Source organism: Aquarana catesbeiana, linkage group LG02 (genome assembly GCF_042186555.1).
Source record: "Aquarana catesbeiana isolate 2022-GZ linkage group LG02, ASM4218655v1, whole genome shotgun sequence".
Taxonomy (NCBI): domain Eukaryota; kingdom Metazoa; phylum Chordata; class Amphibia; order Anura; family Ranidae; genus Aquarana; species Aquarana catesbeiana.
In genome coordinates, this window is record NC_133325.1 from 290,415,582 (window position 1) to 290,441,536 (window position 25,955).

The window sequence follows — 25,955 nt, forward strand, 5'->3', positions numbered from 1 at the left end:
CTCAGACAGATGGGTCACAGATTATAAACCCTTGCTCAATTGTCGTTTCTCTCAAGAGGATTTCAGAAATGTCTTGGCTAAACATTTGTGTGTAGTGTGTGTATATATAATATATAGGGACAGTGCCCCGCCACTGTGTGACAATAGGCAAAAAGCGCACATGATTTGCAGTAAGGCCCCTTTCACACTTGAGCGACTTCAAAGTCGCGCAGTTTTGCCATATGACTGTAGATCTGACTTTGCCCTGCGACTTGAAGTCTGACTTCAATGAACAGGGATCCGACTTTGATCCCCGACAATACCAGGCACTGTGTGGTATGCATCTTTAGGGGGAACTCCACGCACAATGTAAAAATAAAAACTGCATGGGTTTCCCCTCCAAGAGCATACCAGGCCCTTCGGTCTGGCATGGACTTTAAGGAGAACCCCTATGCTGAAAAAACGACGTGGTGTTCCCCCCCCCCCTCAAATCCATACCAGACCCTTATCCAAGCACACAGCCTGGCAGGTTAGGAAAGGGGGTGGGGACAAGTGATCGCCCCCCCCTCCTCCTGAACTGTACTAGGCCGCATGCCCTCAACATGGGGGGTGGGTGCTTTGGGGCATGGCGGGCTCTGCGCCCCCCACCCCAAAGTACCTTGTCCCCATGTTGATGAGGACAAGGGTCTCTTCCCGACAACCCTGGCAGTTGGTTGTCGGGGTCTGCAGGCGGGGGGGGGCTTATCGGAATCTGGAAGCCTCCTTTAACAAGGGGGGGCCCCCAGATCCCGGCTCCTCCACCCTATGTGAATGAGTATCGGGTACATTGTACCCCTATCCATTTACCTAAAAAAAAAATAAGTACACACGTTTTTTAAAGTAATTTATTAGGCAGCTCAGGGGTCTCTTCCGACTAATTCTCCCCTCTCCGGCTCTTCTGCCTCCTCTGCTGATGTCTTCTAGCCCTCTCTGGTTCTTCTCCCTCTGTCCCCTGTCTTCTGCCTCTGCTGGGTCTTCCCTGCTATCTTCTCGCTCTTTTGCTGGGTCTTCTCCCTCTGTTCTTCCGATGTTGACTCGATGCTCTCTCCCACTGTAATGCTGGGTGCGCGGCGTGCCTCTACTTACATTGGCATGGGGCGGGGTCACCAAAGGGCCTGCCCTTATAAAGTCAACGCCCATCATGCCATGAGCAGTAATGTCATGAGGGGTGGGGCCTCTGGGTGACCTCACACGGTGACGCCGCCCCATGCCAATATAAGTAGTGGCACACCTCGCACTCTGCATTAGAGCGGGAGAGAGTGTCAACATTGGAAGAAGAACAGAGGGAGAAGACCCAGCAGAGGCAGAAGACAGCAGACAGAGGGAGAAGAACCGGAGATGGCTAGAAGACATCAGTGGAGAGCTGAGAAGACCCGGAGAAGGAGGGAGAACCGGCAGAGGCAGAAGACATCAGTGACAGGGGGCTTCCCGATTCCTATAAGCCCCTTGCCTGCAGACTCCGACAACCACGACCAGGGTTGTCGGGTAGAGGGCCTTGTCCTCATCAACATTGGGACAAGTTGCTTTGGGGGTGGGTGGCGCAGAGACCCCAAAGCACCCACCCCCATGTTAAAGAGGAAGTAAACTCTGCTTTATTTTTATTTTTTTTTTAGAATATTATAATACAAAGTATTAACATGTATATTGCTGATATGGTACACAGATGATCCGCCCCTTTCTATGTGCCAAAACACTGCGCTCATGGGATCAGCTCCTAACTCTAAGCAGCCACTTAAAATTGCAAACTCATGTGAATAAAAATAAATGATACACTATACACTCGCCCTCACCAATAGTGTAATCAAATAGCAGCGCTAAAAATTGCTAAAAGAACCTGAAAGAAAAATTTACAGTGATTGCTCAATGTGATACCTATATAATAGCTGTTTATTAACAGCACTAAATAAACCAAAAAGTGTATTCTAATAAACACAGTGCAATCCATCTGTGTAATAATCTTAAATCAAAAATTCAACATATAAAGTCCAAAAATAAGTGAAGACGTAGTGAATAATGGTGATAATATCAACAATATGATCTTCAGTGACAATGTCTTCCACCACACCGCTGTGACCGTGACTTCCACTCCCCTTCAGCGAGCAAACTCACCAGCTCTTTTTGCCTTACACTCTCGTGTTCGGCTCACAGGCTTTTCCCACACAGTAGGGGGCAAAGTGATAACCTCCAATCAATTTCCGTATAGTTATCCGCAGTATAAATGCAAATGCTCTCTCCACGTGAAAGAAAGGAAAAGCGACCCAATAGTGCAGTAACGTAACAAACTTTAATAAAAAATGACACTCTCCTCCACCATAGAACTCACATTTTACAACTTTCAATAACGCAGGTAAGCACAGCAATCATGGTCATCACCAACACTTCAAACGGTAACTTGGACGTATGGTGGTCACGGCGGACCCAGGTAAACTAGTGGATGGTGACACTCTCACCCGTTCCCTGGAGTCTCCCGTAGCCGCTTCCCCGCTCACTCGTATGGCGCTCCCTGTCACAGCGTCCTACGTCAAGCTTCCTCGATTGCCGTATAGCCACGCCCCGACATGTTTCGTCACGGAGGACTTATTCATGGGATTGGCTAGACGGACTGGCAATCTTACTTATATACCCTCCCACCGTATGACGCGCGGTGTTGATGACACTGCGCTTGCGCGTTCCCTGTGTCCCCGTTCGCACCATACGTATACATTGCTTTTAAGCAGAAATGGAGGGCATCAGAGAACCAATAATACTCAAAATGCTACAGTGCTATCACTGTCAAACACACTAGCTGATTGGTGATCGCGTACACCATCCACGGAGGATGCACATCACCAATCCTCACAGCAAAACGTGCATTATCTGTATATAGTGACACCATAGATTAGTAATAGAGACATGGCTTTCTCTAAACTGCAAAACCTTCAAAAAGTTATATAAAATTATATAAAAAAATAAAATAAAATTAATTAATTATTGAATGGTTGGAAATGTAAGTGTTAAAACTAAACCCATTAAAATCCAAACAAGGTGCATGCACCCCATGGATCTGCCGCATTGTTCCCATGAGGCACTTTCTCTCCCTTAAAGGTCAGCTCCTACATATATAGGGATCAAAACAATTTTTTCAAACAATATCATATACCTATACTCTCCCCTATTGAGCCCCTTCCCCATAGGTGGTCTCTCACCAACGCAACCGAGAGAGGGTGCCGTGCCGGGGTGATATCTGTGGTCCAGAATTGGGGGGTATTTCCCCAGAAGTGAGGAGAAGCCTCACGTGATGTTGAGATCAGAGCTCTGTGGGTGCCAAACCATCACTTCTAGGACTCCTTGTTCTTTATGCTGAAGATGGTGCTTAATGACATTGGCTGTATGTTTAGGGTCTATGTCCTGCTGCGGAATGAATTTAGGGCCAATCCCATGCCTCCCTGATGGTATGGCATGATGGATATGTATCTGCCTGTATTCCTCAGAATTGAGGGCACCACTGACCCTGACCAAATCTCCAACTCCATTTGCAGACATGCAGCCCCAAACTTGCAAGGAACCTCCACCATGCTTCAAGGTTGCCTGCACACACTGGTTATTGTACCGCTCTCGTCGGCGAACAAACTGCCTCCTGCTACAGCCAAATATTTAAAATTTTGACTCATCAGTCCAAATGCTGCCACTTTTCTGCACCCCAGTTCAAATGTTTTTGTGCCTTGTTTCCACGTTGGAGCTATGGTTTCTTGCCGCAGTTCTTACATGAAAACCACTTCTGACCAGACTCTCCGGACAGTAGACGGAGGTACCTGGGTCCCACTGATTTCCGCAAGTTCTGTACCAGTGGCACTTCTGGACATCTTGCGATGTTAAAGGAAAGTTAGCATGATGTGAATTTCATCTACTGCATTAAGTTTCATTGGCCGACCACTGCCTCTATGGTCCTCAACATTGCCTGTTGAGGACAGCACATCTTGAAACCCCAGTTTGCTTTGAAATCTTTGCCTGGGAGAGACTTTGTTGATGCACTATAACTACCTTGTGTCTTGTTGCTTTACTTAGTCTTGCCATGGTGTATGACCTGTGACATGAAATGGTCTTCCACAACTCACCTTTGTAGCAGAGTTTGGCTGTTCCTTACCCAGTTTAAGTCTACACAGCTGTTTCTGTTTCAGTTAACCTATGTATGAAATTGATGATGATTCATGCCTACTTGGTATAATTGGTTAATCGTACACCTGACTGTAATCCTACAAAATCCCTGACTTTGTGCAAGAGTACAAAGTGTGCAATTGTAAGAATTGATGCTGGGTTGAAGCCAAAGGGGTAGTCACACCAAATGTTGATTTGATTTATATTTTTCTTCTGTTCGCTCACTTTGCATTTTGTAAATTGATAATAAACAATTTAAAATATATATTTTTGACAGCATTCTTACTTTACAGCATTTCTTCACATCTGCCTAAAACTTTTGCACAGTGCTATATATGAGTAAACGTGCCTCACTGTCCTGGTGTTAGCATATAGGTTCAGTATGAGCAAGAGGTGACAAGTGCAGAAATAGGGAGATAGTAGATGTAAGAGTACAACACAAGCAGTGTGGGGAAAGGAGGGGTAAAGCAGTAAGAATTTTAGGATACTAAAGTATACTAATATGAAAAGTAAGGGTGTAGGGAACATATTATGGGGTGGGAAAAGTAGGATTTATTTATTTTTTTGGCGAAAATGCAGTCTGACCAGAGTTTCTTTTTTTTGTTCTTTCTGTTTTCATTTAACATAAGCTGATCTAAATTTATAGGGAGATGGGGCTAGGGAGTAGTCAATAATTAGGGACTGATCAGAGTGGAACAGTACAAAACCAGCCCCAAATACAGGCTACAGTCACAAAGGTAATCTGCGCTTTGATCACTAGTGACAGAAAGTACCAGTAATTCTTATTCCAAAAATATACAGTTGTTTGAGAACAGTTACCATGAAGCATTTGTTAGCAAGATGTCAGTTTTTCATTCATACACACTATGGAGATTAACATGAATATTCAAAACCAGCTGCAGTTTCTTATGAAGGAATAGAGTAATGATGATAGTAAAGTGATAAGAGCTTTGTTAAACTGCTTGAGTTACAGTATCTCACACAAGTGAGTACACCCCTCACATTTTTGTAAATATTTTATTATATCTTTTCATGTGACAACACTGAAGAAATGACACTTTGCTACAATGTAAAGTAGTGAGTGTACAGCTTGTATAACAGTGTAAATTTGCTGTCCCCTCACAATAACTCAACACACAGCCATTCATCTAAACCGCTGGAAACAAAAGGGAGTATACCCCTAAGTGAAAATATCCAAATTGGGCCCAAAGTGTCAATATTTTGTGTGGCCACCATTATTTTCCAGCACTGCCTTAACCTTTTTGGGCATGGAGTTCACCAGACATTCACAGGTTGCCACTGGAGTCCCCTTCCACTCCATGACGACATCACAGAGCTGGTGGATGTTGGAGACCTTGCGCTCCTCTACCTTTCGTTTGAGAATGCCCCACAGATGCTCAATAGGGTTTAGGTCTGGAGACATGCTTGGCCACTCCATCACCTTTATCCTCAGATTCTTTAGCAAGGCAGTGGTCGTCTTGGAGGTGTATTTGTGGTCGTTATCATGTTGAAATGCTGCCCTGCGGCCCAGTCTCCGAAGGGAGGGGATCATGCTTGGCTTCAGTATGTCACAGTACATGTTGACATTCATGGTTCCCTCAGTGAACTGTACCTCCCCAGTGTCGGCAGCACTCATGCAGCCCCAGACCATGACACTTCAACCATGATTGATTGTAGGCAAGACACACTTGTCTTTCTACTCCTCACCTGGTTGCTGCCACACATGCTTGACACCATCTGAACCAAATAAGTTTATCTTGGTCTCCTCAGACCACAGGACATGGTTCCAGTAATCCATGTCCTTAGTCTGCTTGTCTTCAGAAAACAGTAGGCAGGCTTTCTTGTGCATGATCTTTAGAAGAGGCTTCCTTCTGGGACGACAGCCATGCAGACCAATTTGTTGCAGTATGTGGCTTATGGTCTGAGCACTGAGAGGCTGATCCCCCACCCCTTCAACCTCTGCAGCAATGCTGGCAACACTCATACGTCTATTTCCCAAAGAGAGCCTCTGGATATGACGCTGTGCACATGCATTCAACGTCTTTGGTCGACCATGGCAAGGCATGTTCTGAGTGGAACCTGTCCTGTTAAACCACTGTATGGCCACCGTGCTGCAGTTCAGTTTCAGGGTCTGGGCAATCTTCTTATAGCTTAGGCCAGCTTTATGTAGAGCAATAATTCTTTTTTTCAGATCCTCAGAGAGTTCTTTGCCATGAGGTGCCATGTTGAGCTTCCAATGACCAATATGAGAGAGTGAGAGCGATAACACAACATTTAACACACCTGCTCCCCATTCATACCTAAGACCTTGTAACACTAATGAGTCACATGACATCGGGGAGGGCAAATGGCTAATTGGGTCCAATTTGGACATTTTCACTTAGGGATGTACTCACTTTTGTTACCAGCGGTTTAGACATTAATGGCTGTGTTGAGTTATTTTGAGGGGACAGCAAATTTACACTGTTATACAAACTGTACACTCACTACTTTACATTGTAGCAAAGTGTCATTTCTTCAGTGTTGTCACATGAAAAGATATAAAATATTTACAAAAATGTGAGGAGTGTACTCCACTTTTGTGAAATACTCTATATACAGTATATATTCTCAACATTTTTTCTTTCAAAGATTAGATCTTGATTCAAAGTTTGCCTAGATACAAAGGTGATATACTTGAACAAATGACACACAAAATTGACCTAGTGTATTATTTTTCTTCATTTTCAAGATCTAAATGAACAAAATGCAGATTTCTCGTATGGACACTTTACCACCACTTTATTACCCCAAAAAGTGAATCCTGTGCTCCAGATTTGATGCCAATGATGAGAACATCATTGGGTAGTATGCAGGTGGAATATGTCTTATTTAAACCTATAAACATCTAGGCTCTGGTGTTTTTCTTTACTGATGGCAGATGTGGTTATTTCATGCCAAGATCAATAGAGCTCTCTAAAGCCCAGTATACACTATAAGAAAATCACACGAACGATCGTCTGGTTTTCCTCAATGTTTCATAGCAGTCCAAAACCGAGGATGGTACTAATTGTATGAAAATTCTCAAACGACAAAGGCTATATTTTTTTGTTAATTGTTTCTGATCATGCACAGTCTTTTGTATTTTGATTTTTCTTGTACAAAAACGTACACATTAAATGAAAATTGTTAGTTCTGTTCATATTTTTAAATTTATCCCTTCGGAAATTTCCGTTTGGATGATCGAATGGTCGTGCCTCGTATGGATTTTTTCTTCCGATTTATTTTTCTCAGTGTGTACCCCACTTTAGAGCCCTCTAAAAGAATGTTGAGGATTTTATAAATTCTTTATAGTGAGCACAGGACAGCATAAATTGGCATTCAATGACAATGGAATATGTGGAAACTGTTGTATACCATTCACATGGTATAGGTCATAGTTCAATCGAGGTATGTCTACAAATTATGATATACGGACTGGCAGGTAAGTCTATACAATAAGGTGTTAATGGTGATTTTACACATGGGCTATAACCAGGCCCTGCTATGGTCTGATTTTTCTAAGTATTTAAACCATGCAAACCCGGGGGAGAAACTGTTAAGAAAACAGAGGTGAGGATAAAAGTAAGGGGGATCTTAGAAGGGAGTAGGAAGAAAAAGGGAAAATAAATCTGGAGGTAAGGGGGTGGAGCGTATGGCAAGGGGAAAAAAAACCCCTAGTGTTGGAGGGGAGGATTTGAAGAAAGAAAATGGAAGGACCTAGGGTGGGGGGTGGAGGAGAGAGTCCGGACCCCTCACCCCTCTACTCCCAACAGCACCCCCTAAGATCTATGACCAGTCCACTTACAGGGAACCTCTGCACATCAAAAAGGGTGTACACATTTTAAAAAGATTTTCAAATTGATTTCTGAGAGAGGCAATAAATTCCATAAGTTGCATGTTGGAAACTCTGTGTTCTATAGTTGGTCGCCAAATTATTTTAAATGTGAACTGTAAGGAAAATATCCTACATTTGACATAAATGTACAATGACTGACTATTGGTCCATGATTGTCCAGCCCAGCAAATTCAACTCAAGAGCTGATTGTTTTGATGCTAAAAGAACCCTTAAATTTTATTGTGGGGTGTTCAGGTAAATCTTGCAACAATTGCGGTCAGTGTGTATGCCTCTACATTCAGAAATAGATTACACCAATTCCACCTGCGTGGGAGGTGTACCAGGAAAAAGCCTTTGCTGTCCAAAGAACATTCGAGCAAGATTACAGTTTACTATTGAACATATTGGCAAAGACCAGACCTTCTGGAACAATGTGCCGAAGATTGACCAGTCAGAGATGGAGGCAATGGTAGACCTATTTTCTGCAAACCAAAGTGCATTTCAGAAGAACCTCATAACAACTGTGAAACATTGAGGGGGAAATGTTATGGGGTTGTTTTGCTGCTTCAGGGCCTGGGCAGCACACAGTTGTCAAGTCAGCAATGCATTCTACATCATATCAAAGTGTGGTAAATACGAATGTGAGGCCATCTGCCCAATCTGAACCTGATAATGATCCAAAGCACTCTATCAGGGAATGGTTTAAAAGAAGAAATAGAGGGTTATGGACTGCCCTAGTCAAAGCCCTGATTTGATTCCCATTGAGGTTTTGTAGAGGGATTTTGAAATTGGCAGTTAATGCAAGGAAAGCCACAAACCTCTTTCAAAATGATTTTGCATGGAGGAGTGGTAATTTCATGGATTTGAAGTGGTACAATCTGCATATGACATATTTTTGCATTTTATTTATTTTATCACAAAAATTACTTTTTGTATATTACAAAAGTATATTGCCTTTTATTTGTAGGCACAATTTGAATCACAATTTAATATTTGCCTGTTTTAAATAAGTAACAATTTACTTGGGGTGTACTGTTTTTATGTATATATAAAGGGGGTCTTTAGGTCCTACATGATAGCCATTGATAGTATTACACGTGGCCCAGCTGGATGTTATAGTGCAAAGATTAGTATTGTTTTGCAGCGAATAGTGACCTATTTTCTGTTTTCCTTCATTATGCACTGGCGAGGGTTGATGTGCTTTTTGTTTGTTTGAAAGACCGCCATCTGGCTTGACCTTGTAATTACATGAGACAGCAGATAGTATGTGAGCTATGATTCCATCTGGCATGTTGTTGGCTGCATTACCCAGTAAGTGACAGTGGGATGAGGAGACAGTTCTGCATAGTTAATTGCTACTTAAGATGGATATTCTTGCCTCGAATGTTATAGCTTGTTAGGCACAAATGTATTTTTGTATGCATTTTTTATACTGACTTTTTTTTTTTATTTTTTTTTTTATTAATCTACTATTATTGTGACGCAATTGCTTTATGTACAACCCAAATTCAAACAAAGTTGGGACGCAGTGTAAATTCTACATAAAAACAGAATGCAATGATTTGCAAATTTTATTCACAATAGAAAATGGAAAAAACATATCAAACTGAGAAAATGTACCCTTTTTACCCATTCATTCACAGAATACAAAGCTGCCTATGAATGGCTAAGCGCCACTCATACTGACTCTCCTTTTGCTCTGGGTGTGAGACTGGAAGCCTGTCTCACAGCAGGAACCCAGCACTGTGTACTAGTATGTAGCGGAAGCTACCCACAGTGCTTAGAGCCAGTGTAGCACTAATGCCTAGTACATACAATGAGGAAAGCGGACAAAAAAAAAATAGCGCTTTTAAGCAATCATACGATAATCTGATTGTTAGTACGCAGCTTTTGAGAGCTGATCACAACCGCTCATGCAAAATTTTTTCTCATAAGACACCTGAACTCACAATTTTCGTTTAATCAGTACTTGAATGGTCTGGAAAAAAATCAAGACCACGTATGCTCGGAAATGAAATGATTTATTACAATACAACATGTTACATCACTTCTGAAGTTGTATTCTGTCATACAAGCATTTTGTAACTTTAGTAACCTATTGGTTTTCGATCTGAGACTAACATGCAAAAAAAAAAAAAAAAAGAAAAGCGGACACATATTCTCATTGTGTGTATGAGGAGGCTTTAGTTAAAGTGGTTGTCTACCCACACATCTAAAAAAAAAAAAAAAACCTGCAAGGCCAAGGCATAATCTAGTATGCACTGCATACTAACTCATTATGAAATACTTACCTTAGATCAAAGCCCCAGTATCACAGCCCGGTCCACGACGAGGGTGCTGACATCTTGCCCTCTGTGTTGCTTCGGCAGTCTTCTTCCCGGCAAGGTCCGGCAGCATCTGCGGGACCTTTAGCTGGGCATTCAGAGCGCATGCGCCGCTGACGTCAGCGGCTGCATGCAAAGGCAATATCTCCTAAACTGTACATATTTAGGAGATCTTAATTTTACCTACAGGTAAGCCTTATTATAGGCTTACCTGTAGTTAAAAATGACAAATTGGGGTATACAACCACTTTAAGAAAGTAGGAAGCATTGGGACTTTTTTTCTTTTTTACCTTAAGGCCCCTTTCACACTTATACGACTTCAAAGTCGCGCAATTTTACCACGATTTCGCGGCCGCTATTTTGCCGCGATTTTAGCACGAGTTGGGAGCAGTACTACTTTGTACGACTTTGCCACAACTTTGGCATTAACAAATGAAAACATACAGTAGGTGACCGCGATATTGTGTTAATCTCACTGCTGTTATCGGCGAGATTTGACACCTGCGAGCCCCGTCGCTGGAGCCAGCGCTGAGCTGGCTTGCTGATCAGGAAAGGAAAACTTTTTTCTTTCACGATGAGCGACAGGCAGTGCTGACAGCTGTCTGGTATGAATCATGAGGGGGAACTCCGCGCCAAATTTTATATAAAAAACCGGCGTGGGTTCCCCCCCAGGGGCATACCAGGCCCTTAGGTCTGGTATGGATTTTAAGGGGAACTCCCTACGCCGAAAAATCGGAGTGGGGGTCCCCCCAAAATCCATACCAGACCCTTATCCGAGCACGCAGCCCGGCCGGTCAGAAAAGGGGGTGGGGACAAGCGAGCGCCCCCCCCCCCCCCGAACCGTACCAGGCCACATGCCCTCAACATGGGGGGGTGGGTGCTTTGGGGCAGGGGGGCGCCCTGCCGGCCCCCCCACCCCAAAGCACCTTGTCCCCATGTTGACGAGGACAAGGGCCTCTTCCCGACAACCCTGGCCGTTGGTTGTCGGGGTATGCGGGCGGGGGGCTTATCGGAATCCGGGAGCCCCTTTTAATAAGGGGGCACCCAGATCCCGGCCTCCCACCCTTTGTAAATAAGTATGGGGTACATTGTACCCCTACCCATTTACCTAGGGGAAAAAAGTGTCAATGAAAAAACACAGTACACAGGTTTTTAAAGTAATTTATTAGGCAGCTCCGGGATCGTCTTCCGACTTCGGGGGTCTTCCGACTTCGGGGGTCTCTCCGGCGTCTCCTCCCGGTGTCCAGTTCTTCTGCCGGGCCCCTCCGCTATCTTCTCCCGCTCTTTTGCTAGCGGGGGCCCGGTCTTCTGCGCTGTCTTGTCCCCTCTTCTCTTCTTCCGATGTTGACACGACACTCTCTCCAGCTGGAATGCTATCTGAGCGCTCCGCAATAGACTTATATAGGCGGTGACCCTGCACCCTTATGAGGTCACAGTCCCTGGGCATGCTAGGACTGTGCCATTATAAGGGGGCGTGGTTATCGGGTGATGACCACGCCCCCTTATGACGGCAGTCTCAGCATGCCCCGGGACTGTGATGGTAGACCCCGGAGCTGCCTAATAAATTACTTTAAAAACCTGTGTACTATGTTTTTTTCATTGACACTTTTTTCCCTAGGTGAATAGGTAGGGGTACAATGTACCCCATACTCATTCACAAAGGGTGGGGGGCCGGGATCTGGGGGCCCCCTTATTAAAGGGGGCTTCCGGATTCCGATAAGCCCCCTGCCCGCAGACCCCGACAACCAACGGCCAGGGTTGTCGGGAATAGGCCCTCGTCCTCGTCAACATGGGGACAAGGTGCTTTGGGGTGGGGGGCCCGCAGGGCGCCCCCCTGCCCCAAAGCAACCCACCCCCTCTTGTTGAGGGCATGCGGCCTGGTACGGTTCAGATGGGGGGGCGCTCGCTCGTCCCCACCCCCATTCCTGACCGGCCAGGCTGCGTGCTCGGATAAGGGTCTGGTATGGATTATGGGGGGAACCCCCACGCCGATTTTTGGGCGTAGGGGGTTCCCCTTAATATCCATACCAGACCTAAGGGCCTGGTATGCCCCGGGGGGGAACCCACGCCGTTTTTTTTTTTCATTTAAAACTTGGCGCGGCGTTTCCCTCATGATTCATACCAGACAGCTGTCATCACTGCCTGTCGCTCATCATGAAAGGAAAAAGAAGTTTTCCTTTCCCGATCAGTGAAACACAATCTCGCGGTCAGGTACTGTACATGGCGTGAGGCTTATGCTTACAAAGTCATACTGAAATCGTGTCTATATTATTCAGGTACGATTTGCATACTACTTGAGGGTTTAACATTGAGGTCTATGGAGTACAACTCGCATAGAAGTTGGACCAAAGTAGTGCAGGGACTACTTTCAAGTCGGCACGACTTAAAGTCGTGCCAATATGAATGGTAGTCATAGAAAATCATGGAGAATTACTTGTCATATGATTTTGCAGTACAAAATCGTGGGACAAGTCGTATAAGTGTGAAAGGGGCCTAAAGGTAAGACACACTGCTGACAGGAGTGTCCTTTCTGATGTGAAACAGCCACACTGCCCCCCACCTCACCTGGCCTGCCGACACTTACACTTTAAAGCTAGAAAAGTTATTTAAACAATCCCTAAACCCTTCCTCAGGGTCCACTTATTTTATTTTGTCAATTTGAGCAGCATCAGGGAGGAGGGCATGTCATTACCAGGATGGTGGGGGAAGGGGGCCATGTCATTACCAGGATGGCGGGGGGAGGGGTATGTCATTACCAGGATTGGGGGGGGGGTCATGTCTTTACCAGGATGGTGGGACGGAGGGGGAGTAATGTGTACAGGGAAGGGTTAATATGTATTGGGAGGGGACTAATATGTACAGAAGGGAGAAGTGTGTATAAGAAGGAGTAATATATACAGGGATTAGGGGGGCAATGTGTGCAGGAAGGAGCAGTGTGTACAGGAAGAGTTTTCTTATATCGATCCATTGCTTGACTTCAGTATAACTAACCTGTCAGTTTATTTATTTATTTTTTTTACATGCGATCACTGTCAGCGGCTATAGCCACCAGCGGTGAGCATTGTGTTCTGCTCGCCTGTAAGGCTCTCCACTGGGTGGCAGAACACAATAGCGCTGCAGGAGGAATTCCTCCATCAGCATTGATTGTGTGAATGGGGTAATTAAGCAATTTTCTTTCCCTCACCCATGGTGGAAGGAAAGAAAATTAGATCTGTCAGCTGCTTAACTCTTTAGCCACTTAGAGTATCTTGGCACACGGTGGGAGTATCTTGGCACAGAGTGGAAGTGGCAGGTGGTAGTGGGGGGTTCCCAGGTAAACTTTTGCATCGGGCCCACAAGCTTCAAGCTGCAACTCTGACTGGGGTCGTTTATTGATTTACTCAATGAAATCATATCTTTTAGATTTTACCAGGCATAGGGTATTATATTGTGTTTTTTTGTGTGCACTAAAATTAATTTTATTGTATTTTTTTCCTGAAAATATGCGATTGACAGTTGTGCAAAGATTGTGCGACAAAAAAAATTGCAACAACTATTTTATTTATTTTTAAGGGCCTCTGCTTTGAGAAAATATATAACGTTTGGGGGAATTTTAAGTGATTTCTAGCTACAAATGCAGATTTTTAACTGTGTGCAAAAAAAAAAAAAATCTAGTGCTAAAGTGGTTAAAATTTTTATTCCAGAACATCATAAAGAAATTGATAAACTGTTTCCTTTTTAATAATAACCGCCACATTTTGGTTCTGCTAAAACCTGTAAATAAACCAAACTAAGGTGTGTATGTAAATGGAGCATATGTAGAACTCCTAAACTCGAAGAAGGTATATCAAGTTCAGGACTCGGTATTTACCTTTTTGAAATGACATTCTGTTCCTGAGATATAGGCCATCTGGCCAGTTATACCTTCATAAACCCTGACCAACATGCAGCGCTTTCATGCCAGTTGTTGACTGTGAGAGATTTGGAAATTTGCTTATGGTCAAAATTGTAAATCCAATATCGGTTTCCATGTTAAAACCCTCCCCTCCTGTGACCTATGTATATTACAAGGATTTTAACAAACTTTGTTGAAGATCCCCACCTTTTTGTTGTTCTGAAGAAATCCCTGTGTGTTTTTCTGTGTCCATGTGGGAACGTGAATCTACTGGGAGTGGTTTCAGAATTATCAATCAACTGCAGCACCTACAAAGCTCTAATGAGGAAAGCTGCTGGGCCTGCATCCCTTTTTTTTAGATGTGATTTCCTTTTGGGAGTGTGTTCTGCCGAGAAAGTTCCACTCGGCGTATAAGTTCCCCCCTCTACTGCGCCTGCGCAGTAGGTATCGGCGGAAATAGCCGAAGCAGAACAGCTGAAAATCAGCTGTACACGGCGCCTGTAAGAGGGCCCCTCGCGGGCTCGCTTCGCTCGCCACGCTTCGCTCGCCACGCTTCGGGCATGGCCTCGCTGCGCTCGGCACTTTTAGATTCCCCCTCTAGGTCCACTTGGATGGTGGGGAAGAAACCTGGACCCAGAGCGCAGGCGCCGTGTACAGCTGATTGAAGCATTTGAGCTTCGGCTATCTCCGGCGGCTGAGAGTAGTATGTACTGCGCAGACGCTGCGCCTGCGCAGTACAGGGGGGGAACTTATCCGCCGAGGGAACATTCTCGGCAAGACAAGTGTCTCACCAAAAATGACATTTTTAATGCAGGGGATGCCGGAAATCTGATTTGTATCTTAGTGCAGACTTCTGGGAAAACAGGTGAGCCAATCACACAAGCAGGAAATTATATTTCTGGAGGGTGTTCTGTACACCATCTGTGTACTGATCACCTCCAGTAGCCATATTGCATTGCGTTCTCAGAAAATTACAGAGCTGCAGGTTGAAAAGGAAGGGTAATTTTTAATAACATTTAGTTGAATATGATTTGTGTCACAATTGTATAAACTATAATATTATTTTCTTTCTACTTTTTTGGAGAAAAAAAATAGCAGTTACCCTTTTAAATTTTCAGATATTTCTAACCTACTCCAATAATCTGAATGAGCTTGAAATTTGAAAACCTATTTTTTTTTTTTTTTTTTTATTTTTTTTTTTTTTTTTTAGAATCCCACACATGTACTTCTGTGACACACGTTTACTGAGCCTGCCTTCTGAATTATGTCATATCTGTTTGAAGGCAGTAAGGTACTATGGGATATATAGTTCTTAGAAATCTGAAGTAAACTAAGGTATGAGCAGTGGAAAAGCTGCAAAGCATGCAGGTAATCCAGAAAGTTGTGGAAAGAGATGAATAGCAGACAGGCAGCAATTGCAACACGAAAGATTTTTCATCTAAGCAGAACTATGATTTGCATTGGTATTACAAAAATGATATAATACTGCCGTCTTTCCCATTCTATTGTATTGTATTTATTCTATTCTCTGTTCCACAGAGAAACCAGTATCCCCCAAGTCTACAACACTGAAAAGCCCACCAAAAGGGTTTGAAACATCTGCAATCAACAAAAGTTACTACAATGTGGTAAGTACTAGTACGTGTTTAACCACTTCCCGTCCGCACACGTCATATGACGTCCTGGGCTTTGGGCGGGTATATCTGAATGATGCCTGTAGTTACAGTGATCATTCGGATATTGCCGGTTTCAGCTGGCGAATCTTTACACCATAGGAACGATCATAGCAGCCGTTCCACCGCTTGATCGTTCCTATGGGAGGCGAGAGGGGACGTGTGTTCCCGCCGCCCTCCGGTGCTTGCTACGACTCACCGTTACGATCGGTGAGGCGGAGAGCGGATCCGCCGGCACTTGGATGTAGATCATAGAGATTTAAGTACCGAACATTGGCGCCATTCTACGAGCGTGTGCAATTTTGAAGGGTGACATGTTAGGTATCTATTTACTCGGCGTAACTTCATCTTTCACAAAATGCAAAAACATTGGGATAACTTTACTGTTTTGTTTTTTTTTAAAACACAAAACTGTTTTTTTCCCACAAAAAACGCGTTAAAAAAATTCCTGCGCAAATACCGTGTGAGCTAAAAAGTTGCAACAACCGCCATTGTATTCTCTACGGTCTTTGCTAAAAAAACATATATAATGTTTGGGGGTTCTATGTAATTTTCTAGAATAAAAATGATGATATTTACATGTAGGAGAGAAATGTCAGAATTGGCCTGGTAAGGAAGTGGTTAACAACTTAAGGACCAGAAGGATTTGCCCCCTTAACGACCAGGCCATTTTTTTCCATAGGGCACTGCGTCGCTTTAACTGACATTTGCACGATCGTGTGACACTGTACCCAAACAAAATGTATGTCCTTTTTTTCCCACAAATTAGGTTTTTGGGGTTTTTTGCACTACAAACAAAAAAAGACCGACAATTTAGAAGAAAAAAAAAAAAAAGAATTTTTTTACTTTTTTCTATAATAAATATCCCAAATAAAAAATTAAAAAAAACTAATTTTTCATCAGTTTAGGCCAATATGTATTCTTCTACCAATTTTTGTTAAAGAAAATCGCAGTAAGCCTATATTGATTGGTTTGCGCAAAAGTTATAGTGTCTACAAAAAAGGGGCTAGATTTATGGCATTTTTATATATTTTTTTTAATTAGTAATAATGGTGATCAGCGATTTTTTTTTTTTTTTTTTTTTTTTTTTGCGGGACTGTGACATTGCGGCGGACAGATCGAACACTTTTGACACTTTTTTGGGACCAGTGATATACAGCGATCAGTGCTAAAAATAGTTTTTGCCCTCCCAGATGAAGCCACGTGGATGGTGGCATAACGCGTAGAGGTAGAGCCTGGCGGTGACATGCGTGAGACCTGTTGGATTTTAAATATGTTATATGCTGTTTTTTTCTGAAATAAATGTGAGTGTAAAAGATGAAGGTGGGTGAGGCTTATTCCATTTAACGCCTTGTACTGCACTGTCAGAGGCACTTTATATTTTTGCATGTCAGTTTGGAGTTGCTGGTGATCATCACGAAGGCAACCATTAAAGGAGAAATATACGAGGTGCAAAGCGTGTTTGATCCCTGCAGGACTTTGGTGGTAACCATTAAAGATCAGTGTGGAGCCTTTTTCCTGATGGGAGTTTTCATTAGCTGTGAGCGAGTTTTACCCTTTCAGGGTCTAAGGAGCACATGCGTGATTGCACATCAATATTGGATTTATTTACATTTTTTACTTGAGAAGCACTTTTTTCTCAGTTCAATTTGAAAACCTTCTGTAATAAGATTTTTTGTTTCAGTCAACTGTTTTATACATTTACTATTGGATGGTATATTTATTCAGCACATGCGTTTATTGCACATTATTGGATTTATGTATTATTTGTCTGATTGCAGCACCGCTATCACATTTTTTTTTAGATATTCATTGTTTTGTGATAAAATTCTGGTGATAGCAGCAGCTAGATTTATTGCACATATATGTCACACAGCTTCTGTGTTTATTTGAACTTTTATATTCACCCACCACTAGGTGGCAGCGCACAACTACCACATATCCAGAGCTAAAAATAGCCACTGATTACTGTATAAATGTCACTGGCAGGGAAGGGGTTAACACTAGGGGGCGATCAAGGGGTTAAGTGTTCCCTAGGGAGGTGTGGGGGGAGTATAGTGACTGGAGGAGGAGACAGATCGCTGTTTCTAATCACTAGAAACAGCAGATCTGTCTCTCCTCCCCTGACAGAACGGAGATCTGTCTGTTTACATTGACAGATCTCCGTTCTGTCACGCACGCCCCCTAGAGGTCTAAAGCGGCCGACGTACAATGACAGCGATTCGCCCATGAGAGCCAATCTGCCGCAGTACCACTGCAGCGGCTGGTCCTTAAAGTGGGGTTCCCATTTTTAAAAAAAATACTGCAGCTGCTGACTTTTAATCGGACACTTACCTGTCCCAGGGTCCAGCGATGCGGGGATCGAAGCCCCGTTCATCCCCCCCTCTGCTCGGCGGCACTGGCATTTTAACTGTGGGCGCCTGGCTGTGGCTTCACAGGTGGGCACCCACTGCGCATGCGCGAGCCGTGCCGCGTGCCGTCACTGGCCCCGTAATCATCTGGGACCGGTCACGTGTCCCAGATGATTGACAAGAGGGAGGGTGGAGAGGCAATCTCCCTTCCTGCGCCAAGGGAAGTGATGTCACCAGCCCAGGCACCGAAGGAGGCAGACTATGAGGGACCCCCTAGCAACAGCCATTTAGAGGTGAGTAAAAAAATAATTTTCTCCAATGTTTTTTTTTAATATTTTTTAAGCACATTACTAATTTTTTTTTGGGGGGGTGGGGGATGGAACTCCACTTTAAGTGGTTAACTTGTACTGTTCGCTTTGGAGTTATAACTACGTAACTGCTGTACACTGTGTTTAGCAACAATTCAGTCTCTATTTATCTGCCAGCCACCTCCTGGTTGTGTTTAAAAGCTAATACACCAGGAGCCTATTTGCTATTATTCTCAGCCTTGAACCAAAAAGTCGTCATGGTTTAAGTCTAATGAACGAGCAATGAAAATCTGGATTATATAGCGATGGGCAAATACTTTTCTTTCTCGTACATCACGGGACACAGAGCCTCAGTAATTACTGATGGGTTATAGGGTATCACTAGGTGATTGGACACAGGTCACACCCTAGACAGGAAGTTCAACCCCCTATATAACCCCTCCCCTTACTGGGGATACCTCAGTTTTTTCACCAGTGTCTTAGGTGTTGGTCACGAATAAGATGTGCCGTGCTAAAGCTCCAAAGGGATATCCTATACTGGGGCAAGCCATGCAACCGGATCCATTCAAAGTGCTTTTTTAGGCCAAATTGGATGATACCCGGCCCTCGTGTCCGAAGAAACAAGGTTTTACCTGTAACGCTTCTCTTTTTAGAGAGCTGGACCCCGGGATCCAGTATTTGGTTTTTCTAGCCATATCCCTGGCAGGGTGCTTTACGGGCCCAGAACTGCGGATCCTCCTTTTCTAGGGGGCCCCTGTCTCTGAAGGTTTTCCAAACGGAGCCCACCATGAGAGGTGAAGATTGGGTCTGTATAACAGAACCCTGCAGCTGGATAAGGTAAGGGAGATTCCTCAGAATTTTTTAATTCTAGTAGGTTTCTCCTTTAAAGCGGGGGTCCACCTATCTATCGTGTTTTTTTTTTTTTTTTGTTTTTTTTTTTTTTTTAGTTCATTCACAGACTTTTCTTCTCAGCATTACATACTCACATATTGTGTGTAATATGTCCGCCTGTGTCAGATTTCGTCGGAAAGAATAACTTATATTATTCACTGCAGGCGGTTTCCATCTTCATTGTGGGCATTTTAAGCCCACAAGCATTTATTTTCTGGATGTGGTGAATGCTGTGCTCCCAGCATTCACCGCTCATTCCCGCACATGCTCAGTGGCATCCTGGGAAGCCTGAGATTAGCTCCCAGGAGTCTGGGAGAGGCTAGAAACACGCCTACTCCCACGGGAGGAGAACCAGGAAGTGCAAAGAAGAATAGAAAAATAAAATTTAATTACGGCATGTCAGCATCTAGGCAAGGAAGAGAATACATACAGATATTGTTCAAAATTTGGGTGGAACTCCACTTTAAGTAAATGTATGCTATGCCTATTGTCACCACCGGGGGCTGCCAAGAGCACATACCTTCTCATGCTTGATCTGTTTGTCTCAGTGTCCACGCTGTACGCTTCTCCAGCCGAGCTCCAGGTAGGATGGGATGGGGGGGCTCTTTCCTCAGGGATATCTCCCCCCCGAGGTTTAGGGGGGCCGGGGTGGCTGGAAAAGCGGTCGTATACTGCGCTACCGCCACCGCTGCCGATACTATCGGTAGGTTCCTCATCTGCCGGCCTCTCTCTTTTTCTCCACCACCCCAGCCTTCCCTCCATGCTTGTCCCGGGGATTGGAGCCTCGGCTCGCGTGGGAAAGCGCACGTTTTTGAAAAAACCAAGGAGGGGGGCGGGAGGGGTGGTCGGAGCATTATCGCGACATCCGGCGTGCTTAGACGCCCACATCGCCGGCTACACAGGCTATAAAGGGCACACTTTTCCAGGTGCACACAGCCTATGGAGGGACACAGAGCTGACGGTCGCATGTAAGGTGGGACACAGGCATTCTCCCAGGCAGCATTTACTTAGAAACACTAGACTGGGCATTGGTAGCAGCGGCAGTTGCTGTACTACATCGCTCAGCAGTCAGTGTTTCATTTGTGTGATACCTCCACCTTGTTGCTTTGCACTATGGGTAGAAGAGGTACAAATACCCCGAAAACCAGAGGCTCTACGGGATCTCCCTCAGGCTCTGAGGACCCCCCTTCTGCAGCACCTTCCCCCCTGAAGGACCTGGGATGGCTGGCCAGGGAGAGCCGTCGGGTCAGGGGCTGCATCTGCTTCTGGCACTTCAGCCCCTGTATACATTACGCAGGAGGTTTTTTCCTCAACCATTAATGGATTAGAGGAAAGTTTAAATGGCCTTATTCGCATCTTCACTCAGTGGAAAAAAACGCACTAGGTCTTCCTCTGTTACCCAGGACCCTCAAGTTGAGGAACTCTGGGGAAAAAGGAGAGGAATCCCTCTCAGAGGATCGGGATGGGACTGATGATTCCACTTCTGAGGAATCAAGTGGAGAAGGGCCCTTTTCAGCTTCTCAGGATGAGAAGGTGTTAGAATTTTGGCTGGATTGGTCTGCTCCACATTTAAGTTGCCCGTATCTGAGTCAGTTAAGGAACCTTCCTTTTGGTTTGGGTTCACTGAGGCCTCCTCAAACTACACATGCTTTTCTGTTTATGGTTACTGAAAAAGCTTATTTATTCTGAGTGGGATCACCCAGATAAACATTTTTTTCCGCCTAAAAAAGTTTTGCAACACTTTATCCTGTGGAGGAAAAATTTACTAAGATGGGGGGTATACCGGCAGTTGACGCCGCCATTCCTCCTTAAATAAGTCTGGCTTGTTTTGTCGACAACGCTCAGATACCTAGAGTCCTGTTGAAAGGTGTTTTCTTCTTGGCGAGGTCCTAATAGCTCGACCTGCAGTGGCAGCAATCAGTCTGTCAATACTTGAGAGACCATGTTAAACAGGTCCTCAAAGTTTTACCTGAACAGCAAGCCCGGAGGTTTGCCAACCTACCAGCGGTTTTGTGTTTTCTGTTGACGCAATTAGAGATTCTATCATCCAAACCTTTTGCTTTGCGCTTGGTTTGGTACATATGCGTAGAATCTTATGGTTGAAAAATTTCAGCCGAATCACCATGTCAGGAGCTTCTGGCTGGGGTTCCCCTTCAGGATGCAAGGCTGTTCGGAGAGGATTTGGTATACGGCCCTCTTTTAAACAGGCTCTGTTCCCAGTGCCAGGAGCATCAGCCTCCAGGCAGTCGCGACGGCCTCCTCCGTCAGGCTCAAGAAATAAATCTCAGAGATGACCCAGGGACAAAAGAAGTCCTGTGGGAGGAAGCCTACTAGACAAGCTAAAGCCTCTTTATGAAGGAGTGTCCCCGCTCGCTAGGGTGGGGGGAGGACTGCTACAGTTCTCAAGGCTCTGGTAGGAGGATTTCCAGGACAGATGGGTGATGTCCACATTAACTCTAGGTTACAAACTAGAGTTCCGAGTATTCCCCTCTCCTCAACTCTCTCTTCCAGCAGTGGAGCGGCTATTGTCGCAAAAAAGTTATCGTGGTTGTTTCTCACGCAAAAAGCAGGGATTGGGGTTTTATTCAACCTTTTCAGGGTTCCAAAAACCATATGGAGATGTCAGACCCATTTTAGATCTCAAGGATCTAAACCGATTCCTAAAGATACGATCCTTTCGCATAGAATCAATCCAATCGGTAGTCTCCATCCTACAAGAAGGAGAATTTCTGGCGTCAATAGACATCAAGAACACATACCTGCATGTACCTATTTTCCCTGCTCATAAAAAGTACCTGCATTTTCAAAGTAGAAATCGCCACTTTCAGTTTATAGCTCTGCCTTTCGGGCTAGCTACTGCACCTCGGGTGTTTACAAAAATCTTGGCCCCTCCGCTGGCCAGATTAAGGGCCTAGGTATAACGGTAATAGCATACCTAGACGACCGACTCTTGATAGACCGCTCGGTAGCCCGCTTGGACCAAAGCTTGGTCACCACAGTCAACTACCTGCAATACCTAGGTTGGCCCCTTAACTCAGAGAAGTCCTCTTTGAAACCAGTGAGAAGACTAGAGTTTTTCGGTCTGGTCATAGATACAGCCCAGAAGAGGGTATTTTACCCCAGGCAAAGATCAGTACCATAAAGGAACGGATTCAGGTGGTCAGGGCAAAGAAAGATCCTCCTATTCGCCTTTGTATGAGGCTACTGGGCAACATGGTGGCTTCATTCGAAGCAGTTCCCTATGTTCAGTTTCATTCGAGACTGCTGCAAAACAGTATCCTGTCTGCCTGGAACAAGGAGGTTCAGGCATTGGATTCCTGATGCGTCTGTCTACTACAGTGCGTCAGAGCCTCAGTTGGTGATTGATACCCGAAAATCTGCAAAAGGGAAAACCCTTTTTTCCAGTTGCCTGGACAGTGGTAACAACAAATGCCAGTCTTTTGGGTTGGGGAACAGTCCTGGAACAGTTGACTGTCCAGGGGAGATGGTCCAAGACAGAAACTACCTTACCCGTCAACATTCTAGAGATCTGTGCGGCGTATCTAGCCCTAAGGGCCTGGACACTCAGGTTACAGGGTTGCCCTGTCAGGATCCAGTCCGAATGCCACAGCAGTGGCTTATATCAATCACCAGGGAGGCACCAGGAGTCGTGCAGCCCAAGGAGAAGTAAACCAGATCTTAATCTGGGCAGAAGCATGTGCCGTGCATATCGGCAATCTTCATTCCGGAAGTAGAGGACTGGCAGGCGGACTACTTGAAGTCGCCAGCAGTTATTCCCAAGGGAATGGTCTCTTCACCCCGACGTCTTCTTGGCCATATGCCAAAGATGGGGGTTCCGGATATAGACCTCTTTGCATCCAGGTTCAACTGCAAGATTGATAACTTTGTGTCAAGAATAAGGGATCCTCTTGCATGCGGGACAGATGCGTTGGTGACTCCATGGCATCATTTCTCTCAGATTTATACATTTCCTCCTATTCTGCTACTGCCACGACTTCTTCGCAGGATGAGGCAGGAAAGGAAGTCGGTACTTCTGGTGGCCCAGCGTGGCCCAGAAGAGCTTGGTATGCAGAAATAGTAAGATGGCAATAGGTCCCCCGTGGACCCTACCGTCACGTCCAGACCTGCTATCCCAAGGTCCAGTGTTCCATCCTGCCTTACAAACGCTAAATTTGAAGGTCTGGCTATTGAAACCCACTTTCTGTAGAATCGTGGGCTTTCAGTTCCTGTGATTTGTATCTTGATCAATGCAAGAAAGCTAGCTTCCAGAATGATTTATCATTAGAGTCTGGAAAGCTTAGATCTCCTAGTGTGTATCCAGGGCTTGGCATCCCAGAAAATATGTCATAAGTAGAATTCTTGATTTTCTACAAATGGGATTAGAAATGAAGCTGGCCTTGAGTACCATCAAGGGCTAGGTCTTGGCCTTGTCCGTATTATTTCAACGGCCGCTTGTTTCGCATTCTTTAGTCCGAAGCTTTATACAGGGGGTAACACGTCTTAATCCTCCGGTTAGGGCGCCCCTAAACCCCTGGAACTTGAATTTGGGTCTGTCAGTTTTACAGAAACAGCCTTTTGGAACTAATACGTCAAATTCCCTTGGTCTTGTTGACAAAGTTAATTTTTTTCTGGTAGCCATTTCTTCTACTACAAGAGTATCAGAGCAGCTCTTTCCTGTAAAGAGCCTTATTTAATCATACACAAGGATAGAGTGGTATTGTGCCCTCATCCTAGCTTTCTACCGAAAGTGGTTTCAGATTTTCATCTAAACCAAGATATTGTTCTACCTTCCTTTTTTCCAGATCCCTGTTCTACGGAAGAAAGGTCACTACATTCTTTGGATGTAGTAAGAGCAGTCAAGGCCTATCTGGAAGCAACTGCTCAAATTTGCAAAACGGATGTTTTGTTCGTACTGCCAGAAGGTCCCAATAGAGGACAGGCAGCATCAAAGTCTACCATTTCAAAATAGATTTGAGAAATGATTATTTAAGCTTACGGTTTGAAACAGAAAATTCCACCTTTTCGAATCAAGGCACACTCCACAATGGCTATTAGTGCTTCTTGGGTGGTGTATCACCGGGCCTCTATGGCTCAAATCTGCAAGGCCGCAACCTGGTCTTCAGTCCATACATTCACCAGATTTTATCAGGTGGATGTGGGAAGGCATGAGGATATCGCCTTTGGGCGTAGTGTGCTGCAGGCAGCAGTACGAGGTCCTCAGGTCTGATTACACCCTACTTGTGTGGTCCCCTCCCCTCAAATAGCATTGCTCTGGGACGTCCCATCAGTAATTACTGAGGTTCTGTGTCCCGTGATGTACGAGAAATAAAATAGGATTTTTTATAACAGCTTACCTGTAAAATCCTTTTCTTTTGATGTACATCACGGGACACAGAGGTCCCGCCCCTCTTCTAATACACTTATATTGCTTTGCTACAAAACTGAGGTATCTCCAGTAAGGGGAGGGGTTATATAGGGGGTTGAACTTCCTGTCTAGGGGGTGACCAGTGTCCAATCACCTAGTGATACCCTATAACCCATCAGTAATTACTGAGGCTCTGTGTCCCATGATGTACATCAAAAGAAAAGGATTTTACAGGTAAGCTGTTATAAAAAATCCTATTTTACCTTTTCACATTAAAAATAAACGCCTGTTAGGCCTCGTTCACGCCATGGGCAGAGACATGAGTTTTTCTGCATGCATTCTGCAAGGGCACAAAGAAAACAATTATTCTTTATGTGCCCTGTTCACGCCACAACACTAGTATCACGTGCAGATTTTTTCTGCGCTGGAATCTGCAATGTGTATAAAACTCACTGAAACGCGCATGTAAACTAATGTGATCTTAAAGAGGAGGTCCACCTTAAAAAAAAAAAAAAATTATTAAAAGCCAGCAGCTACAGATACTGCAGCTGCTGACTTTTAATAAATGGACACTTACCTGTCCAGGGTGTCCGCGATGTCGGCAGCAGATGACGAGGAATCGCTCGGTTCTCGGCTGCCCCCCGCCATCCTTGGTCAGGGAATCAGGAAGTGAAGCACTGCAGCTTCACTGCCCGGTTCCCTACTGCTCATGCGCGAGTTGCGCTGCGTGTCTTCACTGGTCCCCGTTGTGTTGTGGGAACTGTGTGTTTCCCAGAACACAACGGGGGTTAGTACAGCAATCTCCCCTGCTGTGCTTTTGTGTTCTCTCCTCCCACACACCACAACACTTGTGTCAGTGCTCCCAGCCATTGGCTGAGAGTGCTTATCGGGAGCTGGTGAGCACGCCTTTTTCGGTCATGACTCTGTTGGACCGGCTGCCAAATGTTGTCCAGTTTCTATTGAACCGGCCGATGGCTCCCCTACATTCGGCCCGTGTGTACTAGGCTTAAAGTCCTATCAGCAGTACTTATGGTTTTTCTCCCCCTACAGTTCAACGTACTCTGTATGAGATATTTTTTTTTTCTGGACTTGTTTGGATCCAGTACTGATAATGGCCATATGCTTGGCACTTGTGGGGCTTTACTTCAGCTTTCAGCCATA

General features: G+C 44.7%; 1 protein-coding gene across 7 annotated transcripts in view; it reads left to right on the top strand.

Moving 5' to 3' along the window:
- Nucleotides 1-25,955, top strand: part of ARHGEF7 (Rho guanine nucleotide exchange factor 7) — a 271,356-nt gene that overhangs the window by 87,539 nt on the left and 157,862 nt on the right. For all 7 annotated transcript variants that reach the window (XM_073614508.1, XM_073614510.1, XM_073614513.1 and 4 more), the window contains one exon: nt 15,746-15,834. In XM_073614508.1, the coding sequence (XP_073470609.1) occupies nt 15,746-15,834 (89 nt within the window). The remainder of the gene's footprint in view (nt 1-15,745; nt 15,835-25,955) is intronic.